This window comes from Rutidosis leptorrhynchoides, chromosome 1 (genome assembly GCF_046630445.1).
Source record: "Rutidosis leptorrhynchoides isolate AG116_Rl617_1_P2 chromosome 1, CSIRO_AGI_Rlap_v1, whole genome shotgun sequence".
Taxonomy (NCBI): Eukaryota; Viridiplantae; Streptophyta; class Magnoliopsida; order Asterales; family Asteraceae; genus Rutidosis; species Rutidosis leptorrhynchoides.
Genome location: NC_092333.1, coordinates 1190049 through 1211223, shown reverse-complemented (window position 1 = coordinate 1211223; position 21175 = coordinate 1190049). Strand labels below are relative to the sequence as shown.

The 21175-nt window shown below is 34.3% G+C and overlaps 1 protein-coding gene across 1 annotated transcript; it reads right to left on the bottom strand.

Moving 5' to 3' along the window:
* Positions 1 to 7185: 7185 nt before the first annotated feature.
* On the bottom strand, positions 7186 to 10801 carry LOC139886517 (uncharacterized). The gene is made up of 6 exons (XM_071870352.1): positions 10561 to 10801; positions 10416 to 10475; positions 9636 to 10330; positions 9452 to 9585; positions 8982 to 9289; positions 7186 to 8186 (listed from the first exon to the last, which is right to left on the bottom strand). The coding sequence occupies exons 1-6, from the start codon at positions 10799 to 10801 to the stop codon at positions 7186 to 7188; spliced, it is 2439 nt and encodes an 812-aa protein (XP_071726453.1).
* Positions 10802 to 21175: the final 10374 nt, after the last annotated feature.

The window sequence follows — 21175 nt, the reverse complement described above, 5'->3', positions numbered from 1 at the left end:
CTAGGATAACGACAGTTACACTTAGGAATCTAATTAAGAAATTGTGAGAATCGACAGATAATTGCAATGTCACCACATATCAGTTATTATAATGATTTTAACTAAAGCAATCCGGATCCTTGAGAATTGACTCTAAGTGGATACTTTTGTCTCCATTGAATTCTTGTTTTATTACTTTTTACGTTAATTAGTTTAAAAATCCCAACTTCCCCTTTTTATTAGAATAATTATTAGTTTAAAATTCTTAATCACATCTGTCCCTGTGGAACGAATCAGGACTTGCTTAAACTAGCTACATTCGATCGAGACCAGTTGCTCATTTGTGTGGAGTGAAACCATAGTTTAGTCCTAATTTAAAATAGGTGTAGTTTTACACACATCATTAAACGAACAAAACCACCCCGAATCAAAGTTATTTTTTACAACTTTTTTTAACTTTCTTTTTCCCCTTTCTTATTCATTCCTTTATTTTTTAAACCTTTAATTAATCGACCGTCAACGAATTGGTTTTTAAATGTTAAACTAGCCGATCGTTAATCGACCAAAACTACCTCGTAGCCAAGCACGAGCTTTTTATCATCGTTATAATTATAACTCATTTATAACACGTGTTTTCTTTATTTTTTTAATTTTTATTTTTATTTTTAATAGGATAGAAATAGAAATGCTAACGTGACGAATATAGAAATTTGTGATGGTAAGAAAGTGTGATGAGTAGAAGTGGTGTAGGTATGTTTCATTGAATCTAATGCATATATAACTTAAATACTAAAGCAAAACTTATAGAAATAATTAGTATTGTGACGGACCGCGCGTTGCTGCGGTCATCTATGTGACATATTTTGAAGGTGATCTGCATTTTTTCAAGGCGCAGCTATATATATTCACAATGAAAATGGCTGACCAGAGTACATATTATCCTAGATAGTTTTGCAGCCTTGGCTGCAATTGTTTCGATCGTTTAACCTACATTTCGTTTAACTTACATATGCAACATTTAATATTTACAGAATGAAAATGGTTGCGACTATTATGCTACGGATTTTGTTTTTTTTTTTTTTCAGAGAGTGGTTTGCGGTTCATTCTTTGTTCTTCTTTGCGATTCCTTCTTCGGATGTTGCTGGGAGTGATCTTTTCATGTCCGCGCGGGTTGTTTTTGTTTCTTGTTTCTTGACCGGGGTTGGAGGAATTGGTGTTTGACTTTGGCTGCCAAAGTCTTCTTGATTTATTCCTGAATTGTGTAATGTAGGAATTAGTAATTGATAAGAAAAGGCACGTAAGCTTTTTCGACAATAATAGGCAGAAATTCAAGGCGGAATTAACCCTACGTGAATCATTAACTCTACGTGAATAGTGTGTCTAGAGACAAACTGAAAATTTCCCAAAACTGTATAATTAACCCTACGTGAATCATGTACGGTGGAGGTAAGCATATTCTACGACTAAGTTATATCGTGTTGTTCAAGTCAAATAATCTAAATTGTCCACTTTATTAACTACAAATTTGTATAGCTGTTGATTTTGGGTTCGCATACGTGTGAGGCTGGTTATGCTGGTGAAGATGACAGTATAATTTTATAAAGTTGAATAATATTTGCGGTTTTGTAAGGCATACCTGGAGTTGTTGCTGGCTTAGTTATTATCTCTTCCTACTGCCTTGCTGGAGTTGCTGGGATTTCTTCTTGTGCTTTTTCTGCATTGTAATATAGTAGTTAATAGTGGGCCTGACTAATTGTTTTTTAGAGATGAAAATATTACTTATGTTCGGAACCTGTTACATTTTTTTCTTTAAATTATAGATATCATGAAACCTTTTGCCAAAGTATTACTATGACCTGAAGCAGACTGCAATTTTTTTTTTTTTTTTTGCTACAGTTGTCTAATCCTATTAAGTTCTGCCACTCCATTTTCATCAAGAATTGGGCGGACTTTTCCCGTATTTCGACCATGTTATGCAAGTGGACTTAAGAGCGATCTATGTTTCATGGCATATTTTGTTATCAATAACGGGTTTCGGAATAATCATGTCTAGAAATGTGTAATTGTGGTTATTCAGAACTCGTTATAACATTGTGCGCATGGTATTATGTAATTAGTTGGTTTTGCTGACCTCGTGATGCTGGTTTTGCCATGGGTAAGGTTGTAGGCTGAGTTTCCGTTGTGTCCTCCGCTGGAGTTGTTGGTGGAAAATGGCGTTTAAAGACGTAGTTAGGTTCTCCATATCTGTCGGTGCCGATGCCGATTTCAATTATATGGCCTTTTCCTTCTAATTAATTGAGTTGGGGTGGAATTTCTCTTTTGTTGTCGTGCCCCATTATCGTTACCATAGTTTTGCAGTCGATACCTACTAATGCGTCTGCTGAATCTGAGAAGAAGGTAAGAATTGTTGAGGCGGTGTCGTCCATGACTGTCGCTTTGAATGAATAACTGTCATTTTGTAATGATAAGCATTAGGCATTAGTACATTTCTTATGGATAAAAGTGATGCACTATTTGTAACTTACCAGAAAAGGCATTCGCCTTCGGTTTCGTGATCGGGACACTGTAAGTTTGGCGGGTTTCCTCGCATTCCTCTTGTGCAGGTTGGGCATCCGTAGTAGAACCAATTGTTATTCTCAATGATTGTGCAGATAATTCCTTCAAATTTGAAAGTTCTACCCTGCAATTTATTCATTGAGTATTATATTTTTATTTCATCAAGCTTACGAAACTAATATTTTTTTATGTATGTTTATGTACCCTGTAAGCTTTTGGATTGAACGGAAGTATTTCTGCTAGAGTGTATCTGTCTGCGTTCTTTTCTTCCTCAGGATCACTAAACTGAATGCGTTCCGGTTGGAGAAGTGGTTGTGCTGCGAATTTCTGTCAGTATCTGTCACGAAGCTTTGGGTTAATTTTTGGAAGTTTTTTTTGTTTTTGATATTTGTGGATGTAAAACTTACTGCTCTATTTGCTGATGGTATTCGTCAATATTCGGATTTAGATAATAGTGTGTTGCTGATATCCCGGAGAGCTGTATTTCGGTTGTGACTGAAATATATGGTGGAATAGTTAGTACGTTATCGTATATGACTAACTTAAAAAATATACGTCATGGCATTATAGAATGATCAAAAAGTAACAAAATGGTAAAGCAGCCATATAATGGGCAATGGGTTCAACGGTCAGTTACCTTATAACAAATTTTGTTTGAATTCTAGTTATACAATTTGATTTTTCTATGTGGTCGGTCAAAAGTAATTTAACCATTTAAATTGTAAAAGAAAATATCATATGGAATTTTTTTAACTATTGGAGAGTAATTATAGGAAATGGACAAAACAAAACGTGTGCTATGACCCAATAATACACACGGGGTACATGTCTATGACACATGACGGAGTAACGGAACTATATGCAATTACTATGCAAATTAACATAAAAAAAATTGCCAACTAAAATCGGGAGTAATTGTGGAATGATGCAGATGCTGGAACCAAAGGCTGAATATGTGCCTATAACAATCAGTCGATAGCTATACTAAAATATCTAAACCGGTAAAATTATTTTTCTTTTTATTTTTTATTTTTTTACTTTTGTACATAAAGATTCGCTATGAACATCATCAGGCAGGTAGCCTGCATATGCTACTGTCAAAGCCTTCAAAGTTTTTGTACTAAGTGAATATGATTTAGTAAGTCCAACTTGGTTAATTGTTTGTAACTCGCAATCATTTCACGTTATTTATATATTTCCAGTTTTTTTGCAGAAAAAAGAAAAACATCATCAGGTATATATTTCCAGTCTTTTTGCAAAATAAAAAAAAGAAAAAAAAACACAAAAAAACATTATCAGGAAGATCTATGTTTTACTGGTCATAATTTTTAAACTTTTGGAGTGAAATTCTTGCAGTGTTGATTATATAGATGAGTAATTTGTCCATTATGTTTAATAAATATATATACCGAATGTGTTAGTACTATGATTTTGAAGTGTATGAGTTTGTTTTGCTGACCTATGTTGTCCTTCACCCAGCAGGAGCCAATTGCTATCATCACTGGTTTGGCCATGGCATTGTACGCCTCTATATCGAAATTTGTAGCCATGTCATTCCATAAGGTGAACTCGATCGTCATCTCACTGCATTAATATTATTTTTCTTTTCAGGCATCTTTTTCAGATGTATGTATTGTTTATGTAACCGATATATTTAATAAAGTTAAGGACTGTTACCTTAAGTCAATAATGTTCATAGAACGGCATTGAATTAACTCTCCTTATTTCCCACGACTTTCTTGAACGTCTCCCACGTGCTGTATGCATCCTATATAGTCTGCGAAAATAGTATGTTGGTTAGTGAGTTTAAGTTAAAAAGAAGTGGATGAATAATTTTAGGATTGCATTTGGACCTGTGACTGTGTAGAGTTTGAGATGCGGGTATGGAGTAAATTCAAAGAAATGTAACGGGAAACCGACAGCTGGTATGTTCTCAAAACGGGTTTCTAGTCCGATAGCTAAGGATGTGGGGTTGGAAATGGTTTGATCTATTTTTTGTGATGGCGTACATACGAAGTTCGATATCCTATAAGCCCTGTTAACTTGAAGAATGCGTAGCAAAATATTTCTGTTTCTCCAATCTATGTTAGCCTGAATAGCATTTCCCTGTACGTGACAAAATCAGATTTTTATTAGGCATAGTTATGTGTTATATTATCGGAAATATCATGATTTAAATCATCGAAATTTCATTTATCGTAAAATATATGCTATTTGCTAGGTGATATCAGCAAAATTAAAAATAAATTGTGAACATAAAATAACCTGCACACAGAAAAAACTGAAATCGCAGGTCTGCATCACATATGCGTAACTGAATAACAGTTGTGATTTCTTTCTAATTTAAACAGTGATAACAATTTCGGCAAATCGGCCTTTTATTGAGTATAGTTATGTATCTAAACCATTATAGGTGTTCAGAATATGTACCTCCACGTCATGTAGTATGCAGGAATATCCATGAGGCCTAATTTCTTTTGGTCGCTTAGCTATCCATAGCCTGTATACTATCGCTTCAATGACTTTCAATTTCTGGCCCGGGCGCAGTGTTGAGATTGGTACCAATTCTGCTTGTTGATTCATCCTGCCATAAAAGTATAGATTAAGGTGTTAGATACGTAAGGGATTCGTAAGCAGTTAGTATAAATATGCAGTATAAATATGCAGTTATGTGGAAGTACACGTGCTATCAATTTTGATATTAAAACTAACTACTTATTAATGACCTGTTTGCGGAAAACGGTTTGCAAAAAATCCTTATAAACAATGTTTTTCGTCACATTATGACTTTGACCGTCTTCATTTTTTATAAGTATTTTGAGACCATTTGGTGATGTTGCCCTTGAAAGAGCGACGTATAATTGCCCGTGACCAAATACGGGTTTTGGCAAATATATGTCAATCTTATTTAAGGATTGTCCTTGACTTTTGTTAATGGTCATTGCGTACGACAGCTTAACAGGATGTTGTATTCTTTTGAAAATATATGGTAAGACATTGTCTTTGTATATTAGGGTAATTCTGGGGATGTGGACTTTCTGGCCAACCCTTGTTCCTGTGATGATCTCGCCTTCAATCAGGTTTGATAGTAGTTGTGTTACTATCATTCTGGTTCCGTTGCATAATACTCTAGCGACATTTAAATTTCGAAGCAAAATTATCGGAACCCCAACTTTCAAACACAACTCATGTGGTGGAAGCCCTGGAAAATTTTGAGAGTTTAAGTATTCCGTTGGGTAGAGTAACTCAGTTTGTCCACCATCACTGCTATATGGGGTTGCTGTATCGCAACTTGTGTAAGTTTTTTATGGACCTTCTATGCTTCTAAGAATGGTGTTGTTAATGGCATCAGCCGTCTCATTTTTCGAACAAACGATTACTTGTTGTTGTAATTTGCTTACATCCGGAAATCGAAGCAGATTTTCATCGTAAATGAATGATATAAGCTGTGAGAGACCGGCTTCACCATTTGGAATACAGAATCTTTCTGGAATTTGGACCCAAGAAGCGTTGTGAGGATCTGATTCATCTGGAACACCGATATCACCGTTCCTGATTTTTAATAACCATCTTGCGAAATTAGCGTTGTCTTCTTTTTGTATCGTGGAAAGGTTTGGCTGATGCAACCGCATATTTTCTTCCAAAATAATGATTGTAAATTTCTTCCATAGGTAGGAATTTGCTATAGACGCGTCTAGGATTTCACGTTTTCCGCATCTTTTCTTGACAGGAAGAGTTTGGCGGAAATCACCGCCTAATATGAATGTTAAACCACCAAAAGGTATTTCTGGAGAATCGTAGATATCCCTTAGCGTTCTATCGAGGGTTTCTAAACACTTTCGGTCATTCATTGGAACTTCATCCCAAATGATTAGCTCTGTTTTTTTAGAAGTGACGCCATTTGCGTTTTTTTTCTTAATATTGCACATACTCTCATCGGTCAAATCGATGGGAATCTTGAATCTTGAATGTGCGGTTCGACCGGCAGGTAGTAACACGGAAGCGATCCCGGATGATGCCACGGTGAGCACTATTTTTCCATCAGCTCGAAAGGCGGTGGTAATTGCTTTCCAAAGAAAGGTTTTGCCCGTCCGCCATGACCATAGACAAATATTAGTTCTTGTTTTCGACTGTTATTTGAACTGATGAATAAATTGTAGATCATTAGTTGCTTGTCGTTTAATTTCGATTCTAGTATGCTTTTTTCAGCAAGCAACGTTTCACGGTCGTAATTCTTTTCTTCCATGATAAGCCTGTTCTGAAGATCATCAAGAAGATGTAGAGGAATTCTAGGGAGACCAAAATCGAAAACGGACTTGGAATACTGATTTAATAAAATCTGCAATTCGTAGTAGAGAACGTAACCCTCCAATTCCTCTGAATTTACGTATATCCTTGATATATGTAAGGATGACGCAACCCTAATTGGTATGTCATCAGACATTAATTTTCAGCACTGTTTCCATAGCTTTAGAGGATCCGCGACATCACAGAATTGAAGTATGTGAGAAAACAGTAAGCGTAATTGTGCTAAAGTTGCTGTAGCAGCTGCTTCTTCCATGGCCGTGAGCCATTCTTTATCATCATCTAATAGGCCCATAGCAAGACACGCTTCCCGGTAGGTTGAGTGAATGCTATTGTTTACGGTCATCAGATCTTCAAATGAAGTGCTACCTTTTGATGGCATAGTAGCATCCGCAGATAAAATACTTCACCGAATGCAGGATGCATGTATGTGAGCCGACCTATAGATGGCTTATTCAGATTGCACCTTCTTTTCCACCTTTTATGATCATCAGCCCAGACAAATTCTAGAGGAAAGTCTAGATATGTTAAATGTCTTCTGTCGCTAGAATTTCTGTTATAAAACAGCCATTCTGTCAATGTCGTTTTCTTAGAAACTGGGTTGTTCACAATCGATTTTAGACGCTGATTGGAATGAAACTTAACCAACTGCATATCTTTCAAATGAACGGCAAGTATTTGCACGGCAGGTTCACGACTGTGAATCGGAAAGTTAAATATTCTCCAGCATGCCTCAGGCGCACAGATAAACCGAGCATCGACAAAGTTTTTTATTTCGTCAACGTTCGAGTTCTGCTCAATGTCGGTAGAAGTGCTACAACCAATGGGTCTGGGAATGTAAGCAACAACACGATCGGTCCCCTTGGATATATATTTGAATAGATATTTAATAAGCATCGACCAGCCGCACCATTCAACATTGATGTGTGCATGAAAACGTAAACATAATGTACGGTTATACGGTACTACGTAGCCATTATCAAGCCTGCAAATCTTCTTGTCGGCTGAGATACCTAGATTGTGCCTTTGGTAATGCACGTAACCGTCTTTATAGAAATACGTTTGCTCATTGAACGGTTTAGGGAATTTCTTGGAACAAAAAGATTCTCGTGTAGATTCTGATTCCTCCATGCAGGGAGCTTTTTTGTTTAGCAACCCGCAAGGACCATGCATCATCATGTCAGACACAACTCTAAAACCATTAGGATCTCTGACGGGGTCTGATAATTCGGCTGAAATGAATCGGTCCACATCCTGTGGTTGATAGGATCTCAGAGACGGCTTTATCCATATTAATGTATGACAATGCGGAAGCCCCCTTTTCTGAAACTCGATCGTGTAAAGCACTGCATGTACAATAAAAAAATTATTAAACTTTGTATATATAAATTACAGTTTTAAAAAATACGTTAAGAAACTGAATTACACACTGTATTTATGCAAAAACTAAGCAATAAAATATAAAATATAGCAACGAATTATAAATTTAGTTAGAGTTAGCTGCAACTATTCGGGCAATTATTATTCAGCACTTGCATTTCATATCATTCATATCAGTGAATGATAACCACACGTAATATGGACCTATTTTATGTCCTTTACCGTAAACAGATATACATACATAACATGTCCGAGAATCTGTTAAAAAAATATAATTATAGACAATGGTGACCCGTTCTATCTTAAAGTGACATTTCTTACGTCAATCAGCATGGATCCGTCCCAACATATAGTCTGAACTGCTTATTCATATGCAACTCTTAGATGCTATATAGACGCTATTTTATCTATTCTTTATTCAGAATTTAGTGCATTGTTTTACTACAATTACGTTCTAAAGCAAGACATATGTACTAAGCAGTTCAAGCCCGTTTCAATATGTTATCTAAACAATTCAAGCCGACCCTTTCCTGTTAGAAATTTATAAGTCTATTAACAGTAGGCTTTAATAAATATTAGATGGAATAGTAATCCATTACAGGTACATAAAAATAGCAAGTAATTTAGCAGTTTATTTGACATATAACGTATAATGAATACTTAAAAAAATTTCCGTTAACAATACGTAATTAGTAATGTCAATATTAAATAAGATTGATTTATCGCAAAACTAAGAGCTTATAATAATATTGTAAACGTACCAGCTGTTGAAGGACCAAATAATTCTTCTTGTTTTAAAACAGAGACAAATTGCTTGACTTTCATATTGAAAATCCTAGCGACGATGTCACCACGATCAGTCGAAGTTAGCCCCGGAAATTTACGCAAATACCTTCTGATTTCCGGCCACTTGGCTTTACAAGTAAATGTAATGAAAAACTTTGGATTGCTGTGTACACGACATATAGCAAGTGCATCCAAATAGTGGCTATACATGTATCTGGGACCCCCCGTGAACGATGCAGGTAATATGGTCCTCGAACCAACATCAGCTCCATAATGGTCTCCCCTGTTTATAGCATCATACAACCCAGATAGATACTTGTTACGTATATCTTGCTAATTATTTCTCACGTAATTCAGCCTATTTAACTCAATGCTACAGTAAGCAGTAACAACGTACTGCTGAAATAACCTACCACATTTAGATAATAGACCAAACATGTTATACCTATCATGTAACTGATAGCTATAGAACATGTTCATGGTCATCTTATCCTTTCTCCTACCGCCAACTCCACGCACATTTCTCAGTCTTAGTTCCGGATGGTATCCCGGCTGCCCATACATATATAGTAACGGAAACTGTAAAGACATATAAGAGGTATGTAGTTTATTTACACGTCTTGGCGTACCCCCTTATACTCTATGATCATGTCATAATCAGTTCTGGTATTATCACCCGAATAAAAAACAATAGCACCAATAGCATCACTGGTAGGCAACTCGTATTGCCTTGTACCAATAACACTATAAAGCCTAATACGTAAATCGGGAACATCACTCGTCTCGATCATGTCTCTTGTAGTTCTAAACAACTTAACTAACTCATTCTTAGCATCTAGAACCTCTATCAGATGCCTTACAATTTCAGCCCTAAGAACATCGGAGTTGTCCCCACCAAAGAACCTCATTCTATTTCGGACTTCGATCACCGTATCATATATGTATAGTTGCAAAAATCGGGGAGGATTACCCTCCTCCGGACATAATGACCCAATCCAGTGATAAACTTGGCCCGAGATCTTAAATACATATGGTCCTCTACCACTATTAATAGTATCATCTATTTGAGCTCCATATGAGGCCATACTAAACATCTGATTATACGCTCGAATATTATCAACATAAATTTTGTTACTTAATAACTGCACAATGATAGCAGGGGGTTCTTCTTCACGTGGTAGATCGACACGACCCCCTTCACAACAACGATTGAATCTTATAGCGCTTGATGAGGTTTTTAGTCTTTCATCATACCAAAACATGGCACCACAAAAAGAACAAACACAATTACAATCACCAACATCGTCGTATGCATTTGTCACCCCTGTTAACCAATTTAAAAGAAACATTAAGTAAAGTATGCCATAAATTTTATAGACCTTTAGTCAGAAAATAAACAACCAACATACCCTCTATATCATTTGGGCAGTGAGTAGGCTGAGCAATACGTACACCAGACAACAGTCCAACTATGAAAAAGAAAAAAATTCAGTTAATAATTATTAGACAATAACAAATAAAAAAAAGCATGCATTGGAAATAAAAGCAGCGAACCTGTATGTTGACGCAAAGGATCCAACGGGAAGCCGATATCACCACAGAAACAGGTCGGATTTGGGCTTGAAGAAGTCACACGGGTACTTATGTTGATCGGGTTACTATTCCGAACACTTATATTATTAATTATTTTCTTCTTTTTTCTAGTTGAGTCTAATTCTATGCTACTACTTGCACCATCAGAAGCAGATGGTACAGCAGAGTCTAGTATATGATTAGTCCGTTTTTTAGGCGGCATTATTTAGCCTTGCCGGTTCCAGTACAGTCAATAACAAAGGAGCAAACGATAGTAAAATTTCAAAATTGCCAGACAATATTCAGCAAATATTCAGCAAATAAAACGGAATTGTAAACCTCCAATAAACATACTACTAACAATGTTAAGTAAACGCAATTAAATACCAAGGAAAAAACGGAAAACAGAAGCAAGAAAAACATATCGTTAGTTATGTTGAGAACTTTAGGAACCAATGTTCACATAATTTCAAAAGTACCTGACTATAGCAGAAAAGGAAAATCCGTAGGATAACTGAAGGAAAATTAGCAATATAGCAACACCAACAAAACCTGAAACTGCAAAAAAAAAAAAAAAATATGAAAATTAGCAGCAACCAAAAAAAATCATAAATTCATATTGTCTTTTGAATTTTCAACAATAGCAATGCCCAATTAAATAACAGAAACTCCAGAAATTTGCAGAAACAATGACGGAATACAACGAAACAGGTGAAAAAAAAGAAGCAAAATAAAGGGAAAATATATACCGATTGCACCTGCAGGGTTATCGGCGTAATAGCAGCAACAACAAGCGTTAATCGCGAGTTACGAACCCTAAAGCTTGAGCGAACGCGAAGCATGCAAGAACGAAGCCCTAATCGGAAGATAGAAGAGAGTTTAAGAAGATTAGAATTCTGAAACGATTGAGAATAATATTAAGAATAAAAAGTAAAAGAAACAAAAAGAGAAAGTGGAAACCACGTCAGAGGACACGTTATACCAACGTGGCCTTTCCAGAAAATCCTAAAAAGAAAAAAAAACCAAGATTCGAACCTGGGGCAAGTCGATTGCAAACACAACAGCTAACCAGCTGCACCAGAAAGCATTAGTTAACAACTTCGGTAAACCTCATATATAACGTATACGAAACGACAACCTGGAAAGTAAAAAACGGCAGAAATCCGAAGCAGGTTTAGTATATAAGATAGAAGATAGATTAATAATAATTAATAATAATTAATAATAATAATAATAATTAATTAATAATTAATGATTCAAAATTGATAATAATGCAAAACTTACAGTAGAAATAAACAATAGAGACCTATAAAATATAATATCACATACCACTAGAAACAAAGTTAACAAACTTGTAATCGAAATCATAATTAACAAATATTGATAAGGCTAATTATGTCTGGCAATTGAGACGAAGCACTAAAACATGACTTTATTGGATCAAAGTTTTAATCTATCTGGTCTTATGCACATTAAATTAATATAAAATAAAGGAGTGAGTCTAATCTGAATCATATTAAGCCAAACAAAAATCCAAGAGTTCGCTCTATTAAGACCGTTGAAATTCATTTAGAACCAGTATAACATCTGCACCATTACAGTTTCGCGTTTCACATTTAAGTTTATAGTTTTCAGTTTCATATTTCTGTTTTTAGCTTTTAGTTTCACGTTTCACATTTTAGTTTTTAATTACATGTTTCAGTTTTTAGTTTCACTTACATTTCGCGTTTCCACATTTAAGTTTATAGTTTCACGTTTCACGTTTCAGTTTTAAGTTTCACATGTTAGCTTTGCGCTTCACATTTCATTTTCGCGTTTCACATTTCAATTTTTCATTTTGATTCAGTCTGCAGCTTCGTGTTTCGGTTTCGCATTCTAACTTTCATTTCTGCATTTAAATATCGCGTGACAGTTTCTTACAGCACGTTCGTGTTTCAGTTCGGTTTCACGTTTCCCATTTATGTTTCGCGTTTATGTTTCGTCTTTAAATTTTCATATTCACTTTTTGTTTTTTAGTTTCGCGTTTTCATTTTCAGTTTTGCGTTATTAGATTTCAGATTATGTTTACGTTTCATGAAATGCGAATGAAAAATTGTAATACAAATTGTAAAACTAAATAATGAAACGCGGAACGGAATCGAGAAATAAAAATTCAAACGTGAAGCTCAAAACCAAGATGCAAATCTGAAAACAGTAACACAAAACTGAAAATTATAAATTTAAACACGAAACTTAGGCGTAAAACGAGATACTTAAAGCTGAAACTTGAATCGGAAAAATGAAACGCAATGCTGAAAACTTTAATGTGAAACTAAAAACTAAAATTTGAAATGCAACACTAAAAATTAAAATGCAAAACTGAAAGACGAAACAGAAAACTAAAATGTAAAACTGAAAGCAGACATGTAAAATGCAAAACTGGAATATGTAAAGAGAGACTTAATGAAAACCATACCCTGACATCCATAAGACCCATCTTATAATAAGTGAGACTCACTGTATTTATTATTTAACCCTAACATACAAGTATGAATACAAAATGTACAAACTAATATTGTCATAATTGAGAACGTTACTTCTCAGCCTCGCCCTCACTATCGTGAACTAGAGAACAACATTTGAGAACGTGTGATTACTATGTTTCTAATATCGGAGTGACACTGTGAACATAGTGAGGGTGTTGAAAATTGAGTGCAACTGTGGGATTTAGTCTAAACTTGTAATGGGTCAGGAGGTACGGAGTGTACACCCATGAACTGATAGATTACTCGGACCCGAAAGTGGTTTTCCATTGTTTACTATCATTACTTGGTCTACTTGAAATTTGACTAAGTGTTTAGTTTGTTGGATAGTAGCAAAGAAGATCAAAACAAGAAATTGTCGAGTTCTGGTATCGGGTTTGAGTGATGTTTGTCGCAAAACGCTACACGACTAGAAAGTGATAAAGTGCACTGAAACGAGACAAATATGGCAGAAGTGGGTGTCAGAAGCTGTCACGTTCTGAACCACTTTTTCACGTTTTGATACAGTTTGTCGCGGAACTCGACAAAGTGTCGCGAAACACGACAATGTTCGTGGCCAGCAAGTTATTTGATTTGTTTTCTAATTTTGATTAACACTATAAATATACCTATTGAGATCTGTAACCCTATTGAGACTCTTACATTCTACTTAATCTCTAAACATATCGAGAATATATCTTCCTGATTATTCTATCTTTTCTCTTGAATTCTGGTAATTTAACCAATCAAGATCGTGCTATTACAATTTCTCTCTCAGAACATTAGTTATGTTCATTCCAAATTTCATACCTACGAATTCTGGACCATTACTTGCTGTGCTTAATGGCAAGAAGAGAAAACAAAAGCATGAAGCTCCGAAATAGAAATGGGAGTATAAATCGCAGCAAATAGGAGAGAGCATTAACTGTGGATGTCAATGATTATAGAAAGACAGAAGTACGGACTCCGAAATATAAGGAAAGATATAAAGCCCAACAACAACCCAGAAATTACAAACCGTGTATATCAATGCGTATAGCAATATAAAGACACGGGAGAACGAAAAACACTATAAACCCAAGAGAATAATAGAAGTAAATAGATTCCTTCGGCGGTCGATGAAAAAGAAGAATGACAGATATGAAAGTTAGGAGTATATCAAGAATCAGAACTGGATGGAGCATATTGATGAATGCTTTAAAGTATGAATTGAGGGAGAAAGAATAGAAAGTGTGAGTTGTGGAAATAAAGAAACGAAGGGAGTGGATTTATAGTAAAATATTCGACAGAGCAATCGAAACAGATTATTGCATTTAACCAAAGAAGATCCTAATTTCCTTAATTACGGAAGAACCAAATCTTATTAAAAGATTTTCTCTAAATCCCCTGAATTTCGAAAATCAACCTTGACTACGTCACAGGTTAAGATGAACTTGCATTTACTCATTTCACTCATTTGTGATAGCTTCACTCGTACTCTTCACATAAACAAATTGTTTTATCCATATTACTTACTGATGATAAAACTCTAATTTTCAACTCGTATACGTCATGAAAACATACTTATTGTCAGCCATGACGATCCCAATCAAATTTCGGGACGAAATTTCTTTAACGGGTAGGTACTATGACGACCCGGAAATTTTGACTTAATTTGAACCAAATTCTCATTATGATTTAATGTTTCCGACATGATAAGCAACGTATTTTGACAAGTTTTAAAACTTTTGAAAATGAGTTTTTATATAACAGTTGACCACCCTGTTTGTCCGACGATTCACGAACGTCGTAGCTTGTGATAATTATATAATTTTGTGTGTGTGTATATATATATATATATATATATATATATATATATATATATATATATATATATATATATATATATATATATATATATATATATATATATATATATATATATATACGGAAACATGCGAATAATATTTATATACGAAATGATAAAAATTTACTATTGAATGATGCAGTTTCGAATTAAAAAGTTTACGTATATAATCATTTTATTTTTATAATGTATTTTTTTAGTTTTTAAAAAGTCACGAAGTTAAATCAAAGATGTACAAGTTGTAAAGCACAACGTACAACAACGTAACATAAATAGTTGAATCAAAATTAATTCATTTACTATTCATATGAATAGTAAATGAAACGAAATTAATTAATTTACTATTTACATGAAAGCGATATGATAGAAATTATTAATTATAAGTTACATAAAATACCCCTGAAGTATTTAATAAATACGACTTTTAGAAATATTAAAATTCGTTAATTCGTTTGAATTAAACGAATTTAATAATTCACGGTGGCACAGAATGATCAGCAGACTAGTACGTACACTCTACATCGAATGTATATAGTAATTTTATAAATAAATGAACCTTTTACAACTAATTTTATAAAGCTTAAAACCAAAATAGATATATGTATTCAATTATAAAAAGTGGAATTCTTTTTATTTATACTTTTACCCGTCAATTATTAGCAACAGAGTACGAAATACCAGTCCGTGAAAACTGTCGGTAGAAATGACAAAACATGGGCGGCTTTTAAATCCCACGTTTGATTCTATATTATTATTATATTATTACTTTATTATATTATTACTTTATATTTATATTATTATATTATTATAATTATTCTATATATATCGAACGAATTCTGATTCTGGTTTCAGTTTTCATTTTACAATCCATCTATCTATCTTAATACTCCGTAATGATTTATTATTATTATTATTATTATTATTATTATTATTATTATTATTATTATTATTATTATTATTATTATTATTATTATTATTATTATTATTATTATTAAAGATTATTATTAATCTTATTATATTAATATTAGTAGTATTATTATTATACGTAAAATACTACGACAAGGTCATGAGCGAGTTATTTTCAAAAACTTGTTTTTGAGCGGGTTGAAGCTAGGGAAATTATGGGTTATAGCTATGGAGGTTATGGGTAATGTTCGTGGGTATCATGGGTGAATCAAAGGCTAACCTTTCATTTATCATTTCCGTTGTGTCTACGTACTTTCCTGCAATATTGAATCACAATATTGATACGTGAGCATTCATATCTTATCTTTTATATATTAATAGGGTATCCATGTCTAATGCTCGAGTATATATGTTTATACATGCTTGTAAGCTAAATGTCGTCGTTTGGTAGTTTTATGACGAATCACGAATTTAATACATGTACTACTGATATAAAGTATATGATATGCACGTTGTTGGAAAGCTGGCGAAAAATTAATAACTTTTCATTTAGAAATCGCGTGATTTCGATGAAAGAATTAAAAGTTATGGTCAACTGAATTATGAATGACGTTAATTGAAATTGCTTTTGAATCTACAATTAATATTTAAACAACTTGTTTATAAGATTAATAAATTGGATTTTTGAATACTACTAGTCGAGTAAATGAATTCTTATATAAGACACATCTCGTTTTGTTAAACAATTGTCAAAGTTGACTTTTTGAAGTGACTTTTGTTAACTTTGCATGTCGGTCTCGAGCATTAGGATTTGTGATACACTATGACCTGACCTAGCTTGTTAGACAGTTATTGATCAACGTATACTAATATAGGTTCGTGAATCTAGGCCAACCCTGCACTTGTTCAGTGCCGTCATGTGCATAATTGCTACGAAATACAGTATTGTGAGTTTCATATGCTCCCTTTTTAATTGCTTTTGAAATCTATATTTTTGGGCTGTGAATAAATGCACTTTATTTTAAATGCAATGGATACAAGTACATACTAAATTCTACACTGAGTTTGAACCGAAAATCCCTTAGCTTTGGTAACTAGTAACTGCCGGTTATAAGAACTGCTGGGCACGAATAGTTGTATATGGATCCATAGGGCTTGACATCCCAGTTCGTTCCAGATATAGAGACCCTAGCCTGAACTATAAAGCGGACGTATGCTATTTGAGTTTAGTACACGCTTGTTTGCGTGTATTGTACATGTTGGTTGCATGTATGTTAAAACAGGGGTACTTATTATATATACGTTAAGTTTAGTTACCAGAGTGCTCAATCTTGTAGAATATTTTGATAAACGTTTCTAGATGAAACAACTGAAATCTTATGATCCATCTTTATATACAGATTATGCGCAATATTAAAACTATGAACTCACCAACCTTTGTGTTGACACTTTTAAGCATGTTTATTCTCAGGTTCCTAGAAGTCTTCAGTTGTTTGCTTATACGTTATACAAGCTATGTGCATGGATTCATACATACTTTATTCGAGAAAACTTTGCATTCACAAAATCATCACCATGTAACTTATTTTGACTGTATTGTCAACGGATGTAGTATTGTAAACTATTGTTTACGGTGATTATCTATACGTAGAAATCATCAGATGTCGAAAACCTTGGATTTATATATTCATTTATGGTGTGCCTTTTCAAAAGAATGCAATGTTTACAAAACGTATCATATAGAGGTCAAAACCTCACTATGAAATCAATGAATAACGTATCGCGTTAATAGCGATTTTGATGGGTCGTTATAGGTATGTTGGTTCTTCTATGCTGAGTCATTTGATATTCTTGAATTGCTGGGTACACATCCTGTGCTGTTACGAAGAATACTATCTACCTTGTGCTGGTAGACTAGGCAGTATACTTGACACTCGACACAGCAATATTTGCTGTCTATATATAAATAAACTTGTAATGGCTGCACATTACATTTTAGTGCAAATAAATTCTGTTTTGTCACAATTAAATCCTTAATTACTTTAGGGACTCAACAATCTCCCCCTATTTGATGATGACAAAACCTATGACATATAGAGAAAACACTAGAGCCAGCACTAAGAGACCTAATGAAAAATAGGCAGTAAATTTATCCCTTTTTGGTTTGTTTTGTGATCTTTTGCTGAGTTATCTATATCTTATAAATTGATATGATTTTGAAGAAAAACTCATTCCATTTTCATTACAGCAGAGTATATACAAAAATTTACAAAATAGTATAATGAAAAATGAAATAGCAAAAGATACAATTAATCACTAGAAGGCTATTTGTCTTTATCTTTATCTTTTTCTTGTTCATCACCAGATAGATCTTCTTCCTTCACTTTTACGGCTGCCCAGGCTTCAGGGAATAAGTTGGTAACTCAGCAAGATCAAATACTGGAATTTGAGGGGGTAGAATGATGGGATCTCTCCTTTGTAGACCTGCACTAGTAGACTTATTCCTTTTAGGCTTTTGAGAAAGGACTTCTTCTACATTTACTGTTGGTGCATTCCCATACTTTACTGCTTTGTTGAATAGCTCTTGAAGTTCAGGCTTCAATGTATCTTTAATACCACTTTTACCCTTACCAATAAAGTACTCCAGTATCTCCATCCATTCACTGAATCCTAAGGATCTTAGTTCAGTGTAGTCTACCCTCTTATGAACATTGTTATCCCTGCTGATACTGAAGGACCTCTTAGTTCCCTTATGCACCTTGATGATCTTACCAGGGTTAGATCTTCTGGTCATCACATCAGTTTATTTACTCCTAAAGAAATGATCATATAATTCAATGGTTCTTTCAGTTTCAATAGGAGTTGCACCAGGTACCTTCTCAACAGCTTCCAGTTCATCAAATACCTTATCCTGTTCTTTAACTATGGCTTTGGCTAACTTGAGGGATGCAGCCTCTTGTTTTCTGTCAGCAACCAACTTAGATTCTTCTTCCTGAAGCCTCAGCCTCTCAGTATATTCAGCATCAGCATCCTCCCTTCTTTGCCTTTCAAGTTGGACACTCAAAAGATAGTCATTAACTGTTATGTTGCGGAATTTTGCTATTGCAATCAATTGCCTGCCCTCATCTGTATTTAGGGCATCACAATATTGCCTTAAGTCCATATCCAGCTGTAGAGCCTCATAAAAGAGAGCTTTCTCTTCATCATTATGTATCCTTTGACCACTGTTGTATATTTACACACCAACCTCAATGCCGAATTGCAAGGCATTAATGTAGAATTGCTGATCAAGTGGATGGTACAGTAATCTGATTTGGCGTATCCTTTCAGGTATAGCTGCTTGTCTTTGTTCAAGCAGTTCAGGTACAGTGATCTCCAGCCTGTAAGCCTCTCTTTTGTCTGGATTCATCTTTCTTAAATCAGGCTCCCCTTGTGCAGCTGAATCATCTTCCCAAGTAGTGTGTTTACCATTATGTTTTTGGGAAGATGTAGGATATTTGAAGATTGATTCTGCCGTGCCAGAAGGACCCACGGGTTCAAAATCAGGTTCATCCCGTGTCCTATCAAAATAAGCAAGAGTCCGGGCAAGATTTGGTGATTGAATGAAGGTTATACTCCCCCTGCCCCAGACTGTGAAGTCAGCAGCATCAACAGAATCAGTATCCTAGTTAACACCCAGCTCATCCACCTTAGCTGGGTCTTCAGCACTTGTTACACCCAGCATCACACTTCTGGCTGGGTCTTCAATCACACCACTCCTTGCTGTGTCTTCAGTACCAGCTGACTGATTAGTATCAGCTGACACAACTGCCACAGTATCTTCACCAGCTGCCTCAAATAAGGGCTCTTTCCTTAGGGGCTGATTTTCCCTAGGGGCAGATTTTACCCTTTGTTTATCGATTGGCTTGGGTTCAGCTGGTGGTTGTGTTGATACTGGTTCTTGTATGTAGTGACCCGAACTTTTCCATGTTTATATATATTAATTGAGATTGATATTTACATGATTAAATGTTTCCAACATGTTAAGCAATCAAACTTGTTAAGACTTGATTAATTGAAATAGGTTTCATATAGACAATTGACCACCCAAGTTGACCGGTGATTCACGAACGTTAAAACTTGTAAAAACTATATGATGACATATATATGCTTATATATATAGTTAACATGATATTATGATAAGTAAACACATCATTAAGTATATTAACAATGAACTACATATGTAAAAACAAGACTACTAACTTAATGATTTTGAAACGAGACATATATGTAACGATTATCGTTGTAACGACATTTAATGTATATATATCATATTAAGAGATATTCGTACATCATAATATCATGATAATATAATAATTTAAAATCTCTTTTGATATTATAAACATTGGGTTAACAACATTTAACAAGATCGTTAACCTAAAGGTTTCAAAACAACATTTACATGTAACGACTAACGATGACTTAACGACTCAGTTAAAATGTATATACATGTAGTGTTTTAATATGTATTCATACACTTTTGAAAGACTTCAAGACACTTATCAAAATACTTATACTTAACAAAAATGCTTACAATTACATCCTCGTTCAATTTCATCAACAATTCTACTCGTATGCACCCGTATTCGTACTCGTACAATACACAGCTTTTAGATGTATGTACTATTGGTATATACACTCCAATGATCAGCTCTTAGCAGCCCATGTGAGTCACCTAACACATGTAGGAACCATCATTTGGCAACTAGCATGAAATATCTCATAAAATTATAAAAATATGAGTAATCATTCATGACTTATTTACATGAAAACAAAATTACATATCCTTTATATCTAATCCATACACCAACGACCAAAAACACCTACAAACACTTTCATTCTTCAATTTCCTTCATCTAATTGATCTCTCTCAAGTTCTATCTTCAAGTTCTAAGTGTTCTTCATAAATTCCAAAAGTTCTAGTTTCAAAAAATCAAGAATACTTTCAAGTTTGCTAGCTCACTTCCAATCTTGTAAGGTGATCATCCAACCTCAAGAAATCTTTGTTTCTTACAGTAGGTTATCATTCTAATACAAGGTAATAATCATATTCAAACTTTGGTTCAATTTCTATAACTATAACAATCTTATTTCAAGTGATGATCTTACTTGAACTTGTTTTCGTGTCATGATTCTGCTTCAAGAACTTCGAGCCATCCAAAGATCCATTGAAGCTAGATCCATTTTTTTCTTTTCCAGTAGGTTTATCCAAGGAACTTAAGGTAGTAATGATGTTCATAACATCATTCGATTCATACATATAAAGCTATCTTATTCGAAGGTTTAAACTTGTAATCACTAGAAC